The sequence below is a fragment of the Giraffa tippelskirchi genome, chromosome 3 (genome assembly GCF_054371585.1).
Source record: "Giraffa tippelskirchi isolate mGirTip1 chromosome 3, T2T-mGirTip1v1.2.pri, whole genome shotgun sequence".
Taxonomy (NCBI): Eukaryota; Metazoa; Chordata; class Mammalia; order Artiodactyla; family Giraffidae; genus Giraffa; species Giraffa tippelskirchi.
In genome coordinates, this window is record NC_137277.1 from 92887107 (window position 1) to 92904299 (window position 17193).

At 35.2% G+C, this 17193-nt stretch overlaps 1 protein-coding gene across 1 annotated transcript in view; it reads right to left on the bottom strand.

Moving 5' to 3' along the window:
* Positions 1-2801: 2801 nt before the first annotated feature.
* LOC145542438 (sodium channel protein type 2 subunit alpha-like) overlaps positions 2802-17193 on the bottom strand; it is an 85610-nt gene continuing 71218 nt past the window's right edge. The window contains exons 21-27 of the mRNA XM_081581247.1: positions 14199-14321; positions 12711-12992; positions 11387-11440; positions 8680-8817; positions 8204-8308; positions 5557-5827; positions 2802-3997 (exon numbers count right to left, since the gene is read on the bottom strand). Of these exons, the coding sequence (XP_081437373.1) occupies positions 2802-3997; positions 5557-5827; positions 8204-8308; positions 8680-8817; positions 11387-11440; positions 12711-12992; positions 14199-14321 (2169 nt within the window). The remainder of the gene's footprint in view (positions 3998-5556; positions 5828-8203; positions 8309-8679; positions 8818-11386; positions 11441-12710; positions 12993-14198; positions 14322-17193) is intronic.

The following is a 17193-nucleotide window of genomic DNA, read 5'->3' on the forward strand; positions in this document are numbered from 1 at the left end:
GATCCAAGCTCACTTAGAACATTTGCCCCCAAAATTATACATATGAACATGTATGAACTTTTTGTGGTGCAGCAGATTATTAGAAGTCTAAGTATACAGACTCTGTTGTGTATAGACGGTAATAAACACGAGATTTGGCAAGCAGAAAAGAAACAAAGAGAATACCCTTAATGAGAAATACTGAGAGCCTAGGGACGTGATGGAAAGTATATAGGAAAGTAGATCAAGAATACATAGGGAAGGAACCAAAATGGGAAAAGAGAATAACAAGACAAAAACAAAGCAGCAGGTAGACAGGAAGGAGAAAGGATGCACAAGTTAAAATGTTAGTCAATTTTTTATTAATTTTTGTAATTTTCCACTATACTATCCAATACCATATCTAGGTTTTTGGCCAATTTTAAAACTAGATATCCAGTACACTCTTCTTAATTAATTTCCATTCCATGAAAAATTTAAAGGTGAATTATTATATTTAATGTGTATTTTTTTACATTTTTTCTGATAGATCATTTTACATGATAGAAATGTACCTTTAAATGGCATTTCCAAGATAGAAACAAAGACAGAACAATTAAATACAAAAACAAAAGCAAAACCTTTATTCTTTGCCTTGATTGTAATGTGGTTTACCGTTCTTTATGGTAATAGCATTTTCCTGCATGCATTTCACCAACACACTACAAGTCAATAGCTTTAGTATAAAGAATCTACATTTAATGTTGCTTGTGAAAGAAACACAAAATGTTTTGCTGTGACTGGTAATATAATTTCATTTATATAATTTTTGTGGAATAAAGCTTGGATCTCATGTCATATTTGATAAAGTTCTAATGTCATATGGGTTGGTAAGAATACGATCTATCTGTGTAAACAAACACTGGAAAAGACTGATGATTTACCGAATAAAAAGACTAGGTGGAAACATCTGATTCAAGCAATGCCAAGAATATCAACTCATCGTTCCTTAAGCCTCTTTCGATGATAAGGCATCACTATGAAAGCAAATAAATGCTGGACTCAGTCTGAGATTCGTTTCACATTGAAATGTGTGCAAAGTTTACAGTACTAATAAAAAGCAGGAATCTACACTGCATTTTAGTCTTTGTTTCTTACTTCGTGAAGTGCTTTAATTTAAAAGTGCTAGGAACAGAAACTAACAATAGTGACTGTGACATCAACCTGAAGATACTTTTAATTTCTCATTTATGTACAAAAAGGCTGAAAAAGAAAATAAAATGAACTTTGTACAATATTTATATTTTCTTAGAAAACTCTAACCATATATTTTCAACAGAATTAAGCAGCTTGCAACGTTTGTACATCGGGCTTTTTACCATAGAGTATTCAATTAAGATTGGAAGGATAAAATGCAAGAAGCTCTTCATTGTTTGCTGCAACCTATTGCTTAATGACATGAAGAATGAGGTCTTGGTAGAACAATTTGCTTCACTTTACCACTGACATATGGCTTCCCATATTAGACTTCTGAACAGTGGAAGGAATAAGATGCAGCAGCAGAGGCAAGATAAACATGCAGCAGTGACAGTGTCAAACTATAATGGAACCAATTACATCATATTACCTGTTGAAAGCTTGCAAACTCTACTTCTGTGGTACATATTTGATGCAATAAATACTGTGCTTAAGTCATCATTTTTGTTTGCTCAAACATGCACCACTGGGTAAAATTACTATTTACAAAGCAGACTTTTTTATTTTTTAAATTGACATATTCTATGTCAACCTTACCAAGAGCAGAAGATGGCTAAACAATACTGTAGGAAAAAGCAGAATCAACTTTATAAAGTGGTGGTGGGGGATGCTTTTTGGTCAATTCAGGTTTTTGGAAAGGACTGATAGGATATTTTTATTTTACGCCAAAGGACACTTATCAAAAATGTTATAGTCATGCTGCCAGGACTCAGAATGACTATGTAAGGGTATGCGTATATGTGTGTGTGTGTGTCTGTGTCTGTGTGTGTATACATATATATGTATATACATGCACATATACATATATACATGTATATGTAATGAATTATGTAAAAATAAAACAACTTTTTAATGCTTGTGGATTCTATGGAACATTTACAGGCACAGTAAAATTTTTCTGGATGAGACACCTTAAAAACATGAATAGCTATTTAAGCACCTCAAAAATCTGAAAACATCCTGACACAAGAAGTAAACTCTTTCCTTTTGTGACGTGATTTTTTTTTTTATGTGAGAATGAGAAGTGCAGCATGCTTTCATTTAAAATATATCCAGTTATACAATAGATAAACATAGAATTTCTTACCTTTACTCCCTCTCCCCAAACATAAACCCATTTACAAAAATAGTCACATATAATAGTAAACAACCTGTGAATTAAAAAAAAAAGTGACCAATTCACAGCATACGTTTTGTAAAAATATGGCAGGTGTGGCAGTTAGAACATAAACAGTGGTGACAATTACTGTTATCAAGTGTCGCATGTTGAATTTACATAAAAATTTAACTTCCCTCCCCCCTTTAAATTGGTTCCTAGAGTCTGAGTAGCCATTACTCTCTGCTCTTCAGCAGTGTCAGCTGGTTGTGAACACAGAAACCTCCTGTCGATGCTGTTTCTCTGGTTTGTTGAGTCCCAGTTTGCTGACCAGAGGCCCCTGTCTTGTTATAGGCACTGACCTTAAGTATACATTTGTAAAAACAGTCAGTTTGGCATAGACCTCCTGTGGGAGTCCTGTTGACACCAACACATCACCATCACGGGCTGTAAACAATTGATCACAAAATGGAATATTCTTTGTTTCCTTTTACTTTTTACTTTCCCTGATATCTTTCCCTTTGTCTTCCTTTTCTGATTTGTCTTTTTCAAATTTTTCTTTCTCGGGTTTGGTCACACTGTCATAGGAAGGTGGAGATGTGGTGGAAGGGGTCATGTCGGTTTTCTCTGGAGTTGAATTCTCATTTAGTTTATCAATGAGGATATCTTCTTTGATGGGTGTTCCCTCACCTTCTTTGCCTTTGTCTTTCTTATATATACATGAAACTTTTTTAACTTTTTGCTTCAAGAGGTAGCGTCTATAAGCCCTCTGGATAACAATAGCAGACACCTCCTCTTGTTTGCGTTTCAGAGTGGTTGTAATGGGCTCATACGAGACTTTGGAGGGGTTTGATGCCATGAATCTTTCTTCCATCTGGATTCGAAGGGCATCCATCTCTCCACTCTCACCCAAAACACGCTTTGTAAAGGCAAATAAGATGTCGAGGCAGTGGATCCTGTCCCCACTGACCATGGGCAGGTCCATGGCAATGAGCTGGACTTTGTTTGGTTTTGCTATGAGAAGAGGAGGATCCAGGGCCGCTGCAAAATCAGAGAGCTTGGAGAACTCTATGAACTGGGTGGCATCCGGATCAAACTTCTCCCAAACCTCATAGAACATCTCAAAGTCGTCCTCACTCAGGGGCTCTGCACTTTCTTCAGTAGCAACACTGAAGTTCTCCAGGATGACAGCAATGTACATGTTCACCACGACCAGAAATGATATGATGATGTAACTGACGAAAAAGAAAATCCCAACAGACGGGTTTCCACAGTCTCCCTTAACTGAGCTGCCAGGGTGATCTTTTTCAGGGTCACAGTCTGGAGGTCCACTATTGAGGATAGGTGCTAGCAATCCATCCCAGCCAGCAGAGGTGGTAATCTGGAACAGGCAGATCATGCTGTTGCCAAAGGTCTCAAAGTTGAACATGTCATCAATTCCAACCTCCCTCTTAACATACGCGAAGTTGGACATTCCAAAGATGGCATAGATGAACATAACCAGAAAGAGCAGGAGACCAATGTTAAACAGCGCAGGAAGGGACATCATCAAAGCAAAGAGCAGTGTGCGGATCCCCTTAGCCCCTTTGATCAGACGCAGGATTCGGCCAATTCTGGCAAGACGGATCACTCGGAACAAGGTAGGGGACACAAAATATTTCTCTATCAGCTCAGCCAGAAACATACCTATGGAAAGCCAAGACACAATGTTATATGTAATGGCAGCAAACAAAAATGTACATTTCTAAGATAAGCACTAACTATTTTTACTAAATGTGGACATGAGAATTAGACACACATACACACATGCACATACTAGTTTTATAAAATGTGGACATGAGAATTTGGTACACACACACACATACACACATTTACATATACATAATCTGCAATATTCATTTAGCAAAATGAAACTGGTATGTTTAGTGCTGTAACATTAACAGTTTTATACTAACTGAAGGTATTAATGGTCATTTTTCCTGGTTCAAGTAAAGCATATACCAAAAGACACAATGTATATGGTAGCCAAGCACAGAAATGGATTTATGTTTCTGAAATACTAGTTTTATACTAGTATTTGCATAAGGACTAATGGATAAAGCATGTGATTTTAGATTAGGAATATGAGACTTATTCTTCTGAGATGGTTTGATCAATTTTATTTGGGAGGTGGCAGAAGAGACAATCCAGGCTTTCCAGACAGACATACTTGGGACTGAATCCTGGCAATGATTTTATGCATTGTCAAATGGTGATAATAGCTATTAAATAGTTTTGTTGTTGTTGGTTAGGCTTAACGTTTACTAAGTCTTTTCTTTGTGCTAGACATAAGTGCTAAGTGCATTTACTTTCATAATCTCATTTAATCCTCACAACACCACTTTACAAAAATATTTCTTGGGAAATCAGGGATTGGAGAGGTGAGATCCCTCTTGCCACAGGTCACAGAACTGGTAAAGAGTGAAAACATGGATGCACCAGGTCGAGTCTGTATAACCCAGGAGTCTCCTCCCTTAATCACTACATTACTTCCCTATAGCACCATCATTGGGATCAAATGGAATATATCTCATTTCAAAGTTCTGTTTAACCAGCAAAAGTATATAAACAGTGGAATACTACTTTTCTATGTGTATGTTCTCTTTCCTCAAACAGGCAGAACTTTACTTCCAGCACCTGATTTAACATCCTACACACAAGCAATATGTATTGATGAAATGAATCTGCTTTGATTTTTTTGAACAAATGTCTACTTTTGGAAAAGAATATTACACACTGTAGAAAATTATCTGAACCCAAATATGACATGAGGCTTGTTTGAGTGTGAATACATATAAACACACAACATGCTATTCCAATTATCAAGGACAATTATTTGACTACTTCTATTGATTAATATGTGTACATGTGTGTGAACTGCTTATTCAAAGCAATACTTGTCTATACCACAGGAGTATGACTGTTCATTATGCCAAAGTTGCAGTTATTTTCTTCTGACATGAGACAAGATGATACATGAAAGCTGCATGTATAATATAAATGTAAATAATATAAATTCTCTTTTTTTTACATATAATTTCATGCACAGCACACAGATAAATGACAAGCTGAGAATGGACACTTCATTAGACTTTATTTGAAGTTTGGGGATGAATGAGAAAGTATTAGTGAAAAATACTTTAAAGTTTTAAAACACAAATTTTTACTCCTAAAAATTGCACTTGAGTGAAAGCACCTCTTCTTACCTACAATGGAGAGAATAACCACCACAAAATCAAAAATATTCCATCCGATGGTGAAATAGTAATAACGAAGAGAGATCAGTTTCAGCACACATTCTCCAGTGAACAGAACGATAAACACCAGATTAATCCAGTACAGAATGTTGGTCATTTCTTGACTCTGGTCGTCAGTCTCCACCATCATGGTGACCATGTTGAGGCAGATAAGGATCATGATGCTGATATCAAAGACTTGTTTGGTTACAAAATCAAAGACCATCCCTTGGAATTTGTTCTGCAAAAAAAAGAGTATGTGAAATTCCCTTAGAGACTGAAAAGCAAATCAAGTCCAACTTATCTGATTTTAACATGCTACTGCTAAGTCGCGTCAGTCGTGTCCGAATCTGTGCGACCCCATAGACGGCAGCCCACCAGGCTCCGCCGTCTCTGGGATTCTCCAGGCAAGAATACTGGAGTGGGTTGCCATTTCCTTCTCCAGTGCATGAAAGTGAAAAGTGAAAGTAAAGTCGCTCAGTCGTGTCCGACTCTTCGCGACCCCAGAAAAGTCTGGACCATCCTAACATGTTCATTCTCACCATGTCCCAAATGAACACCCACCCTCTGCACTCCAGCCTCACTGGCCTTCCTACCTCAGGACCTTCACATATACATTCCTCTTTTCTTCTTACATGGCCTATAGACACGTCCTCCTTCTTCTTCAGGACTAGGCTCATGCTCAGTAAAGCCTTCCCTGATTAATCAGCCCCTTCTTTCTTATCAGCTCTCATAGCTAAATGGATTCTTTCCTTCTTGGATATTTCTATTTGTTGGTGTGACTATTTGATTACCAAATAGACTCTCTATTTAGCATTTAATTCCAAATTCTTAGCATCATACGTTGTAAATGAATGACTGAAGAGATGGATTTTACCAAATCATTTATCAATTTGCCAAATTGTCGCCAATAATATTCTAGCTAAATGTACTAATCATTTCCTGTGCATCCCTACCCCTATTAAAGTAAATCTACATGTTATCTGGTGTAACTAAACAGCCATTAAATTTTTTTTCTCATTATCTACATGTATGTGCTGCTTTAATAATAAATCTCACTCTTTCACTGATTTACCTCTTCTATAATGGTGAAGTGCACAAGACTTCATGCTCAGCACTTTTTTTTGGTGAATTATAATTATCTTTCAAAAATGAGCCTATGCTTTAGAGCTCAACTGAATTATGTCTGACAATGACAACTCTAAAATCCTTATCCCATATTCGTAAGACCTAATCTTTCCAAATGCCTTTATACGACTTTCAGCTACATTAACAGAATCAATAATTTCACAAAACATTAACTGCTTTACATTCTTTATTATCTATATGTCCTCCCTATTTTCCTATATTTTATAGGTTCCTCATCCCACTGAGCCTTCTTGTTGGCTCATTTATTTCCAGTCCTATTGGCATGACCCTATATTGTGGACTCATCTTCTTGTATATAAGGGTTCATCTTCTTGTCTAAGGCCCAGCCTTACTTTGTCTCTAACATTTTCCCATACCAGTCTCTAAAAATCTCTTTTTCTTCACGTTACCATGCTGTTCACTTAACTATATCGTGTTTTTACTTGGCTAAATTAAGATGGATTTATTTGGATTCATAGTGGGCTTGAGTCATTTAACCCAGAAAACCTCGTGTTTCCTACTTACTGTTTCAAAAATATATTGCTATTCTCCACTGCAATATTTATTTCCATGACTTTGGAGTGTATGTTTTTTCATATAGGTCATTACTCTGCTTTTCTCCCTTATCCATTCAAGTTGTATTATTTCTCAAAAAGTAGGCTCAAATTATACACTCCTTATGTTTTGTCCAATATTACTATCCACTTTCTTTGGGCTTTTGGCTAACTTACAAACAGAATAGGGGCATGGCTAGTTTTAGATTAGCTAGTTTTACATCATCACTAATGGAGTCATAGATTCCTGGGGAACACTTGATTACCTTGTACCATGTATACCTTGAGAGAGGAGTTCTGAAACATGAAAGAACTCAGGGACTCTTCTGACAACAATTCCTTGCAGCAACCAAACAGACCAGTAGCCACTGGCAAATATACAATCGCAATCACCATAAAAAGCCATAGAGAATGATGTCATCTGATTTAGAGGCAAGATGCTTGGAGGAAATAGGAAATTTTTCTTAAAAACCAGGAACAAACAAAACCTATGACTTGTTTCATTAATGATTCCATTCAATCTACAAAGTTGGACAGAATATGGGGCCTATCCAAGATGTATCAATTATCCCAATTGGTCCTCACTGCACTCTGAGAACATTCAATATTTCCATACTATGTATATATGAATATGTTTTCTTCTCTACATTATCAGAAGCTCCTCAGTGACATCAATTCTATGGAATAATATTGATATATAAGCCTGAACATTTTTACTTACATATATTTTATGTCTGTGTATAAAATATATTACATAATTTCTACACATTATGTATCTAAAAAATACCGAATACTTAGACTATTGAGGCTATCTGGTCACATTGTTAAGGCAGAAACTGTTTTGCAAATACATGAAAATTAGTATCTAGCAATTTGGGCTATAAAAGTGATAGATAACATAGCTTTTATTAATGATGAAAGTATGCTATTCTTACAGCAGGTCGAGGTATGGGTTTTTGTGGTTTCTTTGAACCCAATTTTTTCATTGCATTGTAGTATTTCTTCTGTTCTTCTGTCATAAAAATATCTTGACCTCCAAAGTAAAGAAATGAAAGGAAAACTTGTAAAAATCATGTTCTTTGCTAGCTAAAAAATCCATATTAGTAATTGTGTCAAAAATATCTCCAGATTCTACTCTAAAGTTACTAACTAACATGTATTTTAGATATGCATATATTCAACATGTAAATTAGTCAGATTTCTATACTGGAAATATCAGCACTTTCAGATAGCTGATAGTAACTCAGCTATCTGAATTATAAATCATTTAGAAACTCACAGATGATTAAGTCAAAATAATTTCTGAATTTTATATTCTTTCTTTTTGATGACTGCACTTGGAGCCAAAAGGAAACAGTGTGATATGTTTAGCTAGCACTTTAGAGCAAAGATGAAGTTTCAGTATACTTATCTTTTTTTTCTGCTGGTTGAAGTTATCTATGATGACACCAATGAAAAGATTTAGAGTAAAGAATGAACCAAAAATAATAAAGATGACAAAATACAGATACATGTACAGATTGTCTTCATACTTGGGTTGTAATTCTACCTACAAAATATGAAAAATGATAACAATTAGACCTAAAACTTGTTTCATAGAAGAGACATCAGTGAATTTTCAATTCTCAAAGCACATCTCTATCACTGGAAATTTTTAAAAAGTTAAACAGATTTTAGGAAAGATCAAATTCAACACACTTATTGAAGAGTCTCCAAACTCTTTCATTGACTTGAGAAAATGAAACAACTCATAGAAAAGTCTGAATAATTAAAATTCATTTCACCCAATAAATGCCTAGGATATGAATGCACTTTTAAGACCCCAATGGGGCATGCAGAGAGTGAGGACTTCCTCTTCCTACAGAAGATATGCTACAGTTACACTAGCTTATGTTAAAAACTTTCACATTTTACTCTCTCTGACTCAGTTTCTTCATCTGTAAAATGGAAAAAAAAAAAAACCAACCAACTCTAATATGGTAGTTCAGGAAGCTAATATGTTACTATATGAGAAGTGTTAGAACAGAACCTGGCCAATAGTAATAGGTAAGAGTAAGGGTTTGATTTCTGTTATATAGTTCTCTTGCTAGACTAGAATTATTACCATATGTGTTGACATAAGTACATCAGTAGGATCTTTCCATTCTGAAAATCAGTCTATTGATTCATTGTACTCAGCAGGTCTTAAGTACTGTTTTTGTAACAATGATGCGCTCTCTTATCCAACACAGTTCTGTTTTTTTTTTTAAGTATGAATAATGTTGATAATGCTCAACTCTTTTAAAGAAATGAAAGTGAAAGTGTTAGTCACTTAGTTGTGTCTGACTCTTTGCGATCCCATGGACTGTAGCCTGCCAGCCTCCTCTGTCCATGGAATTCTTCAGGCAAAAATACTGCAGTGGGTAGCTATTCTCTTCTCCAGGAGATCTTCCCGACCCTGGGTTTAAACTGAGGTCTTCTGTACTACAGGTGGATTCTTTACCATCTGAGTCACCAGGGAGGCCTTTTAAAGGAATATTTACCCATTTCCCATTCCCCTACCCCACTTGCAGTTCTTGCAATTCTTGGCAGTACTAGATATTGTCAGACTTTTAAATATTGCCAATCAGGAAAGTATGTAGGTAATACGTAATTTTGGTTTAAATTTGCATTTCTGTCTTGACTAAATGAGAGTAAGGGTGAATAACTCTCCATACTTTTAGAAGCCAATTGAATTTCATCTTTTGTAAAGTGTTTGAATGCTGAGGGATTATATAATAGTGTGACCTCTGAAGAACTGATGCTTTCAAACTGTGGTGCTGGAGAAGACTCTTGAGAGTCCCTTGGACTGCAAGGAGACCAAACCAGTCAATCCTAAAGGAAATCAACATTGGAAGGACTGATGCTGAAGCTGAAGCTCCAATACTTTGGCTACCTGATATGAACAGCTGACTCATTGGAAAAGACCCTGATGCTGGGAAAGATTGAAGGCAGGAGCAAAGGGGGGCGATAGAGGATGAGATGGTTGGATGGCATCACAGACTCAATGGACATGAGTTTGAGCAAACTCTGAGAGATAGTGAAGGGCAGGGAACCATGGTGTGCTGCAGTCCATAAGGACACAAAGAGTCAGACATGACTGAGCACCTGAACAGCAAAACACAGTAGTGTGTGCTAAGTTATGAAGGAAGAAACTGAGAGTAATTTGCATGTCATGTAGGTTATTGATTAGAAAGGTGGAGAGAACTCTGAATTAATCAAAAGGTAGGAAACTACTGTAGAAAATGAGATAATGTAAGAAAGCCTTTAACACAGTGAGTGGTAATAAATAATAAATTATTAATATTATTCAAAAGAGCCTATAAATGGGACTCCTGATAATAAAAGAGATAAAATGTGGGGTGTCAAGCTCTTATAGTTTCTTTTTTTTAATAAGGTGAAAAAAATTCAGGAACTCTCTCCAAGTTACCACCTGTTTTTGGTGTCAGGGATATAACATCTTGAGCTTAATTACTATGCTCTGACAATATATGAGAAACCAATCTCTTTTTTAAAACGTCATTTCCTTCCTTATTGTTAAATAGTGAGAAATTACATGGAGATTACCACAAAAAAATTCAAAAGTGCTGATGTGTGTAAGATACATTATGAAAGCCCTTTCTGTCATAAAATCTTACTTTCCAAAAAGAAATATGATTATATTTGTTTTGTTTTCTTTTTTCTTTCTTTTATCGTAATTCAGACTTTTCTATCACAAAAAATACCAAAAGCTGGAGGAAATCTGAGACAGATGAAGACAGCACCTGTAAGGGCTTTTAATTCATGGTTAGAACTATTAGAATCAAAAATAAAATGTCTCTATTTACAAATAGAATAAATAGAATCTACAAATTTTTAAGTACCAGTTGCTATTCTAGACACTAGGAAAGATATGCTAGAACATTCACAGTGAACAGAGAAATACATTCAAATAAAATTTTGGAAGAAGTAATGTAAGGTTGAATATTTTATTTTTCTAACATAGATATTCTATATAAATTGACCCGTGGTTTTATTTTATTGACAATATCACTAAATTACAACACTGTAGAAATAGTCGCTAGATCTAATTAAACAATTTTCCCTCTAAATAGACTTACATTTCGTGAATCAACTGCTGCATACATGATATCCATCCATCCCTTAAATGTGGCCTGAAAAAAAAGTTACACCATTGAATTTTTTCCCCTCACAAATTATAATTCTAGAAGAGACTAAATATCAGATTTATTAACCGAGATTTATTCAAAAAAACAGGTATATAAAATAGTTTGAAATTAATATTTAAGGTCTTTTGGCAAAGTTTTAAAACATATGCATTGAAAACTCTTCCTTCATGTTCTTTCATAACATCTTTCTGTGTGACTTTAACATCTATACTTAAATCACGATAGATTATAACAATGTGCTATCATAAAAGCAATTATCAACAACCTTTAACTCTTATGTATATATACAAGAATGTAACATGAAATAATTTCACGTGCATAGTATTACCTTCAGACAAACTGAAAAATATTTTGCATTATTTGATCTTAAGTGTGTCTTTTCTGCTTATCTTTTCTAAATGATATTTTCACCAACCACCAATCATGATGGTTTGTTCTTGAAATTGCCAAATATACTATTTTGAGTCAATTATTCTGTAAGAGGAAGCTTTATAATCTAAAAACTATTGTACCTAACTGCAATTTACTTTTTAAAATTTTTGGTTGAAGAGACATAGCAATTCTGAAGACAAGTCATGTACGTTTGTTTTTCAGTTTCTTAATGCCGCAGGACCCTGCAGTATTCATCTAGTGTTGGGTATCGTGTTAGTGGATCATCTCAGGGAGCATGTGAACATGACTTACAGTGGTCAGTTGAGAAGCTAAATGGAGTTTTGTGAAATTATAGCAGGCATAATAGACTTGATAGGAAGGTTTTCATTTGCAAGAGAGCAATCTCCCTATCTTAAAGCATTCAAGCAACAGGTGGGAAGATGGAAATCAAGGTTGGAGTCCATGTGAAGGGAATATTTGGTTACGGTGTTCATGAAAGTTGGGTGAGTGGAGACTTGGCAAGGGTCTAGATACTGTCTGGTATCTGAGAAGGACAGAAATCTACCACCCCTCCCCCTACTTTTCCAATCCCATCCTCGGGTCAATGTCTCTACTTTGCTCAGATTGGGGAAAACAGTGGGAACCTACATAAAAATTTCAGTAACAAAGACTTGTTTTGGGAACCTAAGGCATAGTCTGGGAGACTTTAAACTTTATACAGCCATCCAGTCTCCAACATGGTGCAGAAAAGACAGTTCATCCATGATTAAGGAAGAATCTAGGCAGATGGGCTTAAGGAAATATGAATTGCAAACTGTGAGTAAGAAGAATTTTATACTCATCTTAGTAACACATCACAGTGAATAATAAAATGGTTACTTACTACCTGAAGCAGAGAAAGATACCCAAGTCCCACATTATCAAAGTTGACTTTCACGTTCTTCCACCGGGCAGTTTGGTTGCTATCTATGAGGGCCTTACATTCGCTGTAGTTGTTGACCACGCTGACATCAAACATTTCTCCAGTAGTGTAGTTAATACAGTGATAAAACTTGCCAGCAAAAAGATTCACCCCCATGATACTGAATATCAACCAAAAGATCAGGCAAACCAGAAGTACATTCATTATGGATGGAATGGCTCCTAAAAGAGCATTAACAACAACCTGGCACAGCAACGAGATGGGAAAAGAAGTGAAAAGAGAGTCAGATCTAGGGAAGAACTAGAAATTCAGGTCATTATACATGAAAACTCAACAGAGGAAATCTAAAAATCATTCTAGTACTGAAAGCTTGATTCTTTTTTTAAAAAATTAAAATAGCTACTGCAAAAACAGGTTTCTAAATTGGTAAACTGAAAAGAATTTAATAGCTGGCCATTCCTTTCTATGATACCATGCACACACAAACACAGAAGCACATACACCTCCACATATCATCCATTTCTGGTTGTGTTTGCAATGTTCAAAGAAAATCCTAAGTAACTATTTTAAAATATCACAAAACAACACCCAAAAGTTCCTTTTCGAATAGCCAAACCTACCTGGACAGGGCATCATCATTTCCTCAGTACTGAGGGTATGTAGTCTCAGGTTTTGTGCCTCAGGGGATGACAAATGGCAGTACAAACGCCTCCCGGTTCCTTTGTACCACCTTTCTAAATGAGTGTTAGATTTCCACAGCTGACCTATTTTTTAGCTAGCTCAGCCTTTGTTTAAGAGCAAAAAGGCCAGGGTTGGACTTTAAAAGGCTCAGAAGACATCATATGGAGCAGGCAGGGAAGAAAAATGATGAGGAATGATTTGGTGGTTTCAAATTACAGTGAGTGGGATTTCCTTCACATTTATAAACTGGAATGAACATAACTAATGTTGACTCACATCAGAAGTCTACACAACATGCTCGAAATTTCCCACAGAGTGAAAAAAGTCCAGGTAGAAGCCATCTCATTGTTTCTAATTAGAACCCATCATTCAGGCATTATGTTGTGTGAGTGCCTGCAACAGTGTCATTTATGGATGTCTGACAAATATTACTGATTGATTTGTTACATGAATATAAATGTAGAAGACACAAATTTAACCTGGTTGTGTCACTTCTAAGGTTCAAAACGGCAGTTTATACTGAAAGTGTTAGTCATGTCCAACTCTTTGCGACTCCATGGACTGTAGCCCGCCAGGCTCCTCTGTCCATGGACTTCTCCAGGCAAGAATACTGGAGGGGGTTGCCATTCCCTTCTCCAGGGGATCTTCCTGACCCAGGGATTGAACTCGGGTCTCCTGTATTGCAGGCAGATTCTTTACCACCTGAGCCACCAGGGAAACCCTGTTTTCAATTATAATCCCAACAAATACTAAAGCATTTGGTCTTACCCTCATTCCTTCAAACCGGGATAAGGCTCTCAGTGGCCTCAGAGCTCTTAGTGTTCTGAGGGATTTGATGGCACCAAGTTCTGAGTATCCCAGAGCATTTGCAGTTAAGCTAACCAATGAGACCTATACAGAAAAACGCAACACAATTTTCTTACTTATAGGCAAAAAAGATTACACAACTCAACCTTGCTCTATGCTATAAACCAGTTCCAAAACTTTAGCGAGTATCAAAATCACTTGTTGCAAACACAGATGGCTGGCCAAGGTTCGGATGAGACCTGAGAATTTGCATTTCTTTAAGTTCCCACTTAAGCTTAATGATACTGGCCAGTGAACCACACTTTGAGAACCACTGCTATAAACTTACAAAAAAGCAGCAGCAATATATGCTCTTTTTATCAAGATTCTTGACAAGAAAATTTAAAAGAATTAAATGTAAAGAAAGAAAAAGAATGACACCAAAATGAAATTTTCATCTATAAATTTATAAAACTTTATCATTTCTCATATTATTTAGCAGACCTGAAAGAGAAAAGAAAACCTAGTACAAGTATGCAAGTAAACTATGCAAGATATAGTTGACTCTGAGTATAAACACACTCAGAAAGATCTAGATTTCTAAACAGTGGTTTAGTCTTATTGTAAATGTCAGTGTGAAGGCCTAAGATTATTAATTACGGAAAAGTGAAATCATTAAGTTTAAAAAGTTGAGATTTTAGTATAACTAATTAGAAATTGTCAGAACAATGTTTTCTTTAGTTATTTATACAGATGGCTAATATAGTTGATATAAGTTGTAACATCACAGCGAAAAAGGAAAAGAATAACTGCCACAGGTGGCACAGAAATGTCTGATTTCCTTTGAAAATACATAGAAAATCCATTAAAACTATATAAGCTAAAGAAAAGATATTTTCTCCTAAAGTGCACCTGAATTTCAAAAGCAGGAAAATGAAAATAGATGTGTAATATAGCTTTTAAGAATATGGTGTTAGTGGATATTTGAAAAATACATTTTTTTAAGAAAAGTAAATGAGGCACGTAAAAATATTTTACAACACAACTCGACTTATTCAAACTAATTTTGCACATGTAATATGAAATAGAAAAACCTTTAAATTTGGACAAAATTAATCTATAAAATTTTGTTAAGGAGTTTCTATATTTTTCCTAATATCTAAATTTTTAGAATTTGCAAATCTCTTCAAAGACAAATGAAAGATAAAGTTACTGAATTATCATTTATTATGAAGATTTTCTAGGTATAAAACATGAGGACTTATAGTACTTTATCTTCTCTGAAGACAGAATGAAAAAGAGATAGGTATAAATTAAAGAATGAAAGATAAGAGTTAGACATAAGAAAAAAAATTCTGAACAGGGGCAGTATTTATTGGCTAAAGAAGTAGTAAACATTCAATTTTATGTGTCTTGTGTAGCTGAATATGAAAAGGAGATACATGTAGATCTTCTCTTTCTGGTCTTCTCTTTTTGGCCTCTAAATATTAATTTTCTTCTATTCCATCCTTGACATGTCCAGCAAATTTCTTTCCCTAAAAAAGGTGAGCTTTTCTTGTCACTTTCCATAGATACTCTTCAGTAGAAGAGTATCTTCTAGAACTCTTCGATAGCTTCTTTACTAAATCACTAAATCATAGATCTATTAACAAATCTCTTTGAATGGCATCTCAGGTCCTTCAACCTCGTCTCCAACTTACCTTTTTTATCTACCAATTACAAAGTATCAACCAATTACTTTCCCTCACCCTGTGGCACAGAGCTTATCCTATAGGACTACTTGGTGGTTGAACAAGCCCTGCTTGGCATGTAGCAGTGTCTTCAAGGCTTTGATGTCCTTGCCTCATCTGTACCTGCTGACGCTGACATCCTTCACATGCCAGTTCACACTGCACTGCCCTCATGAAGCCTGTGCTCCTTCCTCAGCGAAGCAGATGAAACTTCTAATAGAGATGTCACCTTCTCATTTTATACAAATCTATCCTCACTAGTGGCCTGTAAGCTCCCATAGGCCCAGAAAATGGCACACATATTTGTCTCTTCCATACAAAATAGATGATTGATAAATATGTTTGACATAAATCAAAGCATTAATTAGCTTAATGTATTTTTGTAATAATTTTCTTAAATCCAAGAACGTAAACATCAGAATATACTAGGTAACATGAACAGCAGCTCACAGATTTATCTTAAGGTATTCTTTATATTTAGGTAGTGTTGACTTAATGCCTTTATTATTACATGGATATAGTAGACATAAGATATTTGTATTAAAAATTTACAGTGTATCATAACCACAGATGGAAAATAAAGTATCATCCATAATCTCATTATACAAATAAAAGAACTGGTATTGTCATGGTATATTTTTCTTTTGCTCATAGTGCTCAAACACATGTGATTTAAAGTATTATTATTGTCATTTTATTGCCAGTAAACTTTTGATATAATTCTGCATGTAGCTTTACATGTTAATATAAATAATAGGGTTGCTTTATGCAGATTCAGCAAGAGGAAAAGATATTTCAGTCTCTTAAATTCAAAGAAATCTCTTTATTCCTTACAAATTTTTTCTGTTTGGTGACTAGAAAGTTCCTACTAAATTAAGTTGAATTTTTTTCACCTGCAACTATAAAAACTTTCTCCATGAAAGAGTCCATTTTTCTCTTTTTCTAGTATATGTAAATTTTATATATCATAATATTTCTTTAATTGCCAAGGAATTATTATAATCAACAGAATATTATCTTAAAGTTCAGTACTTAAAACACACATTGTTCTTTCCTAAAAATTTCAGTGTCTTTCTTCTTAATTAATCTGAGTATCATTCTATCCCCTCCCTCCAGGTTTCCAGTCCCTTGTTCCCTCTGGCTCTCCTAGTTTTTTCCTAGACAAAAGGCCTTAAATTTCTAGACAAAATTAATTATTAATTTAAAGGCATTTAAGAAGTATATCTTCAAAATTAACTAAAATTGAT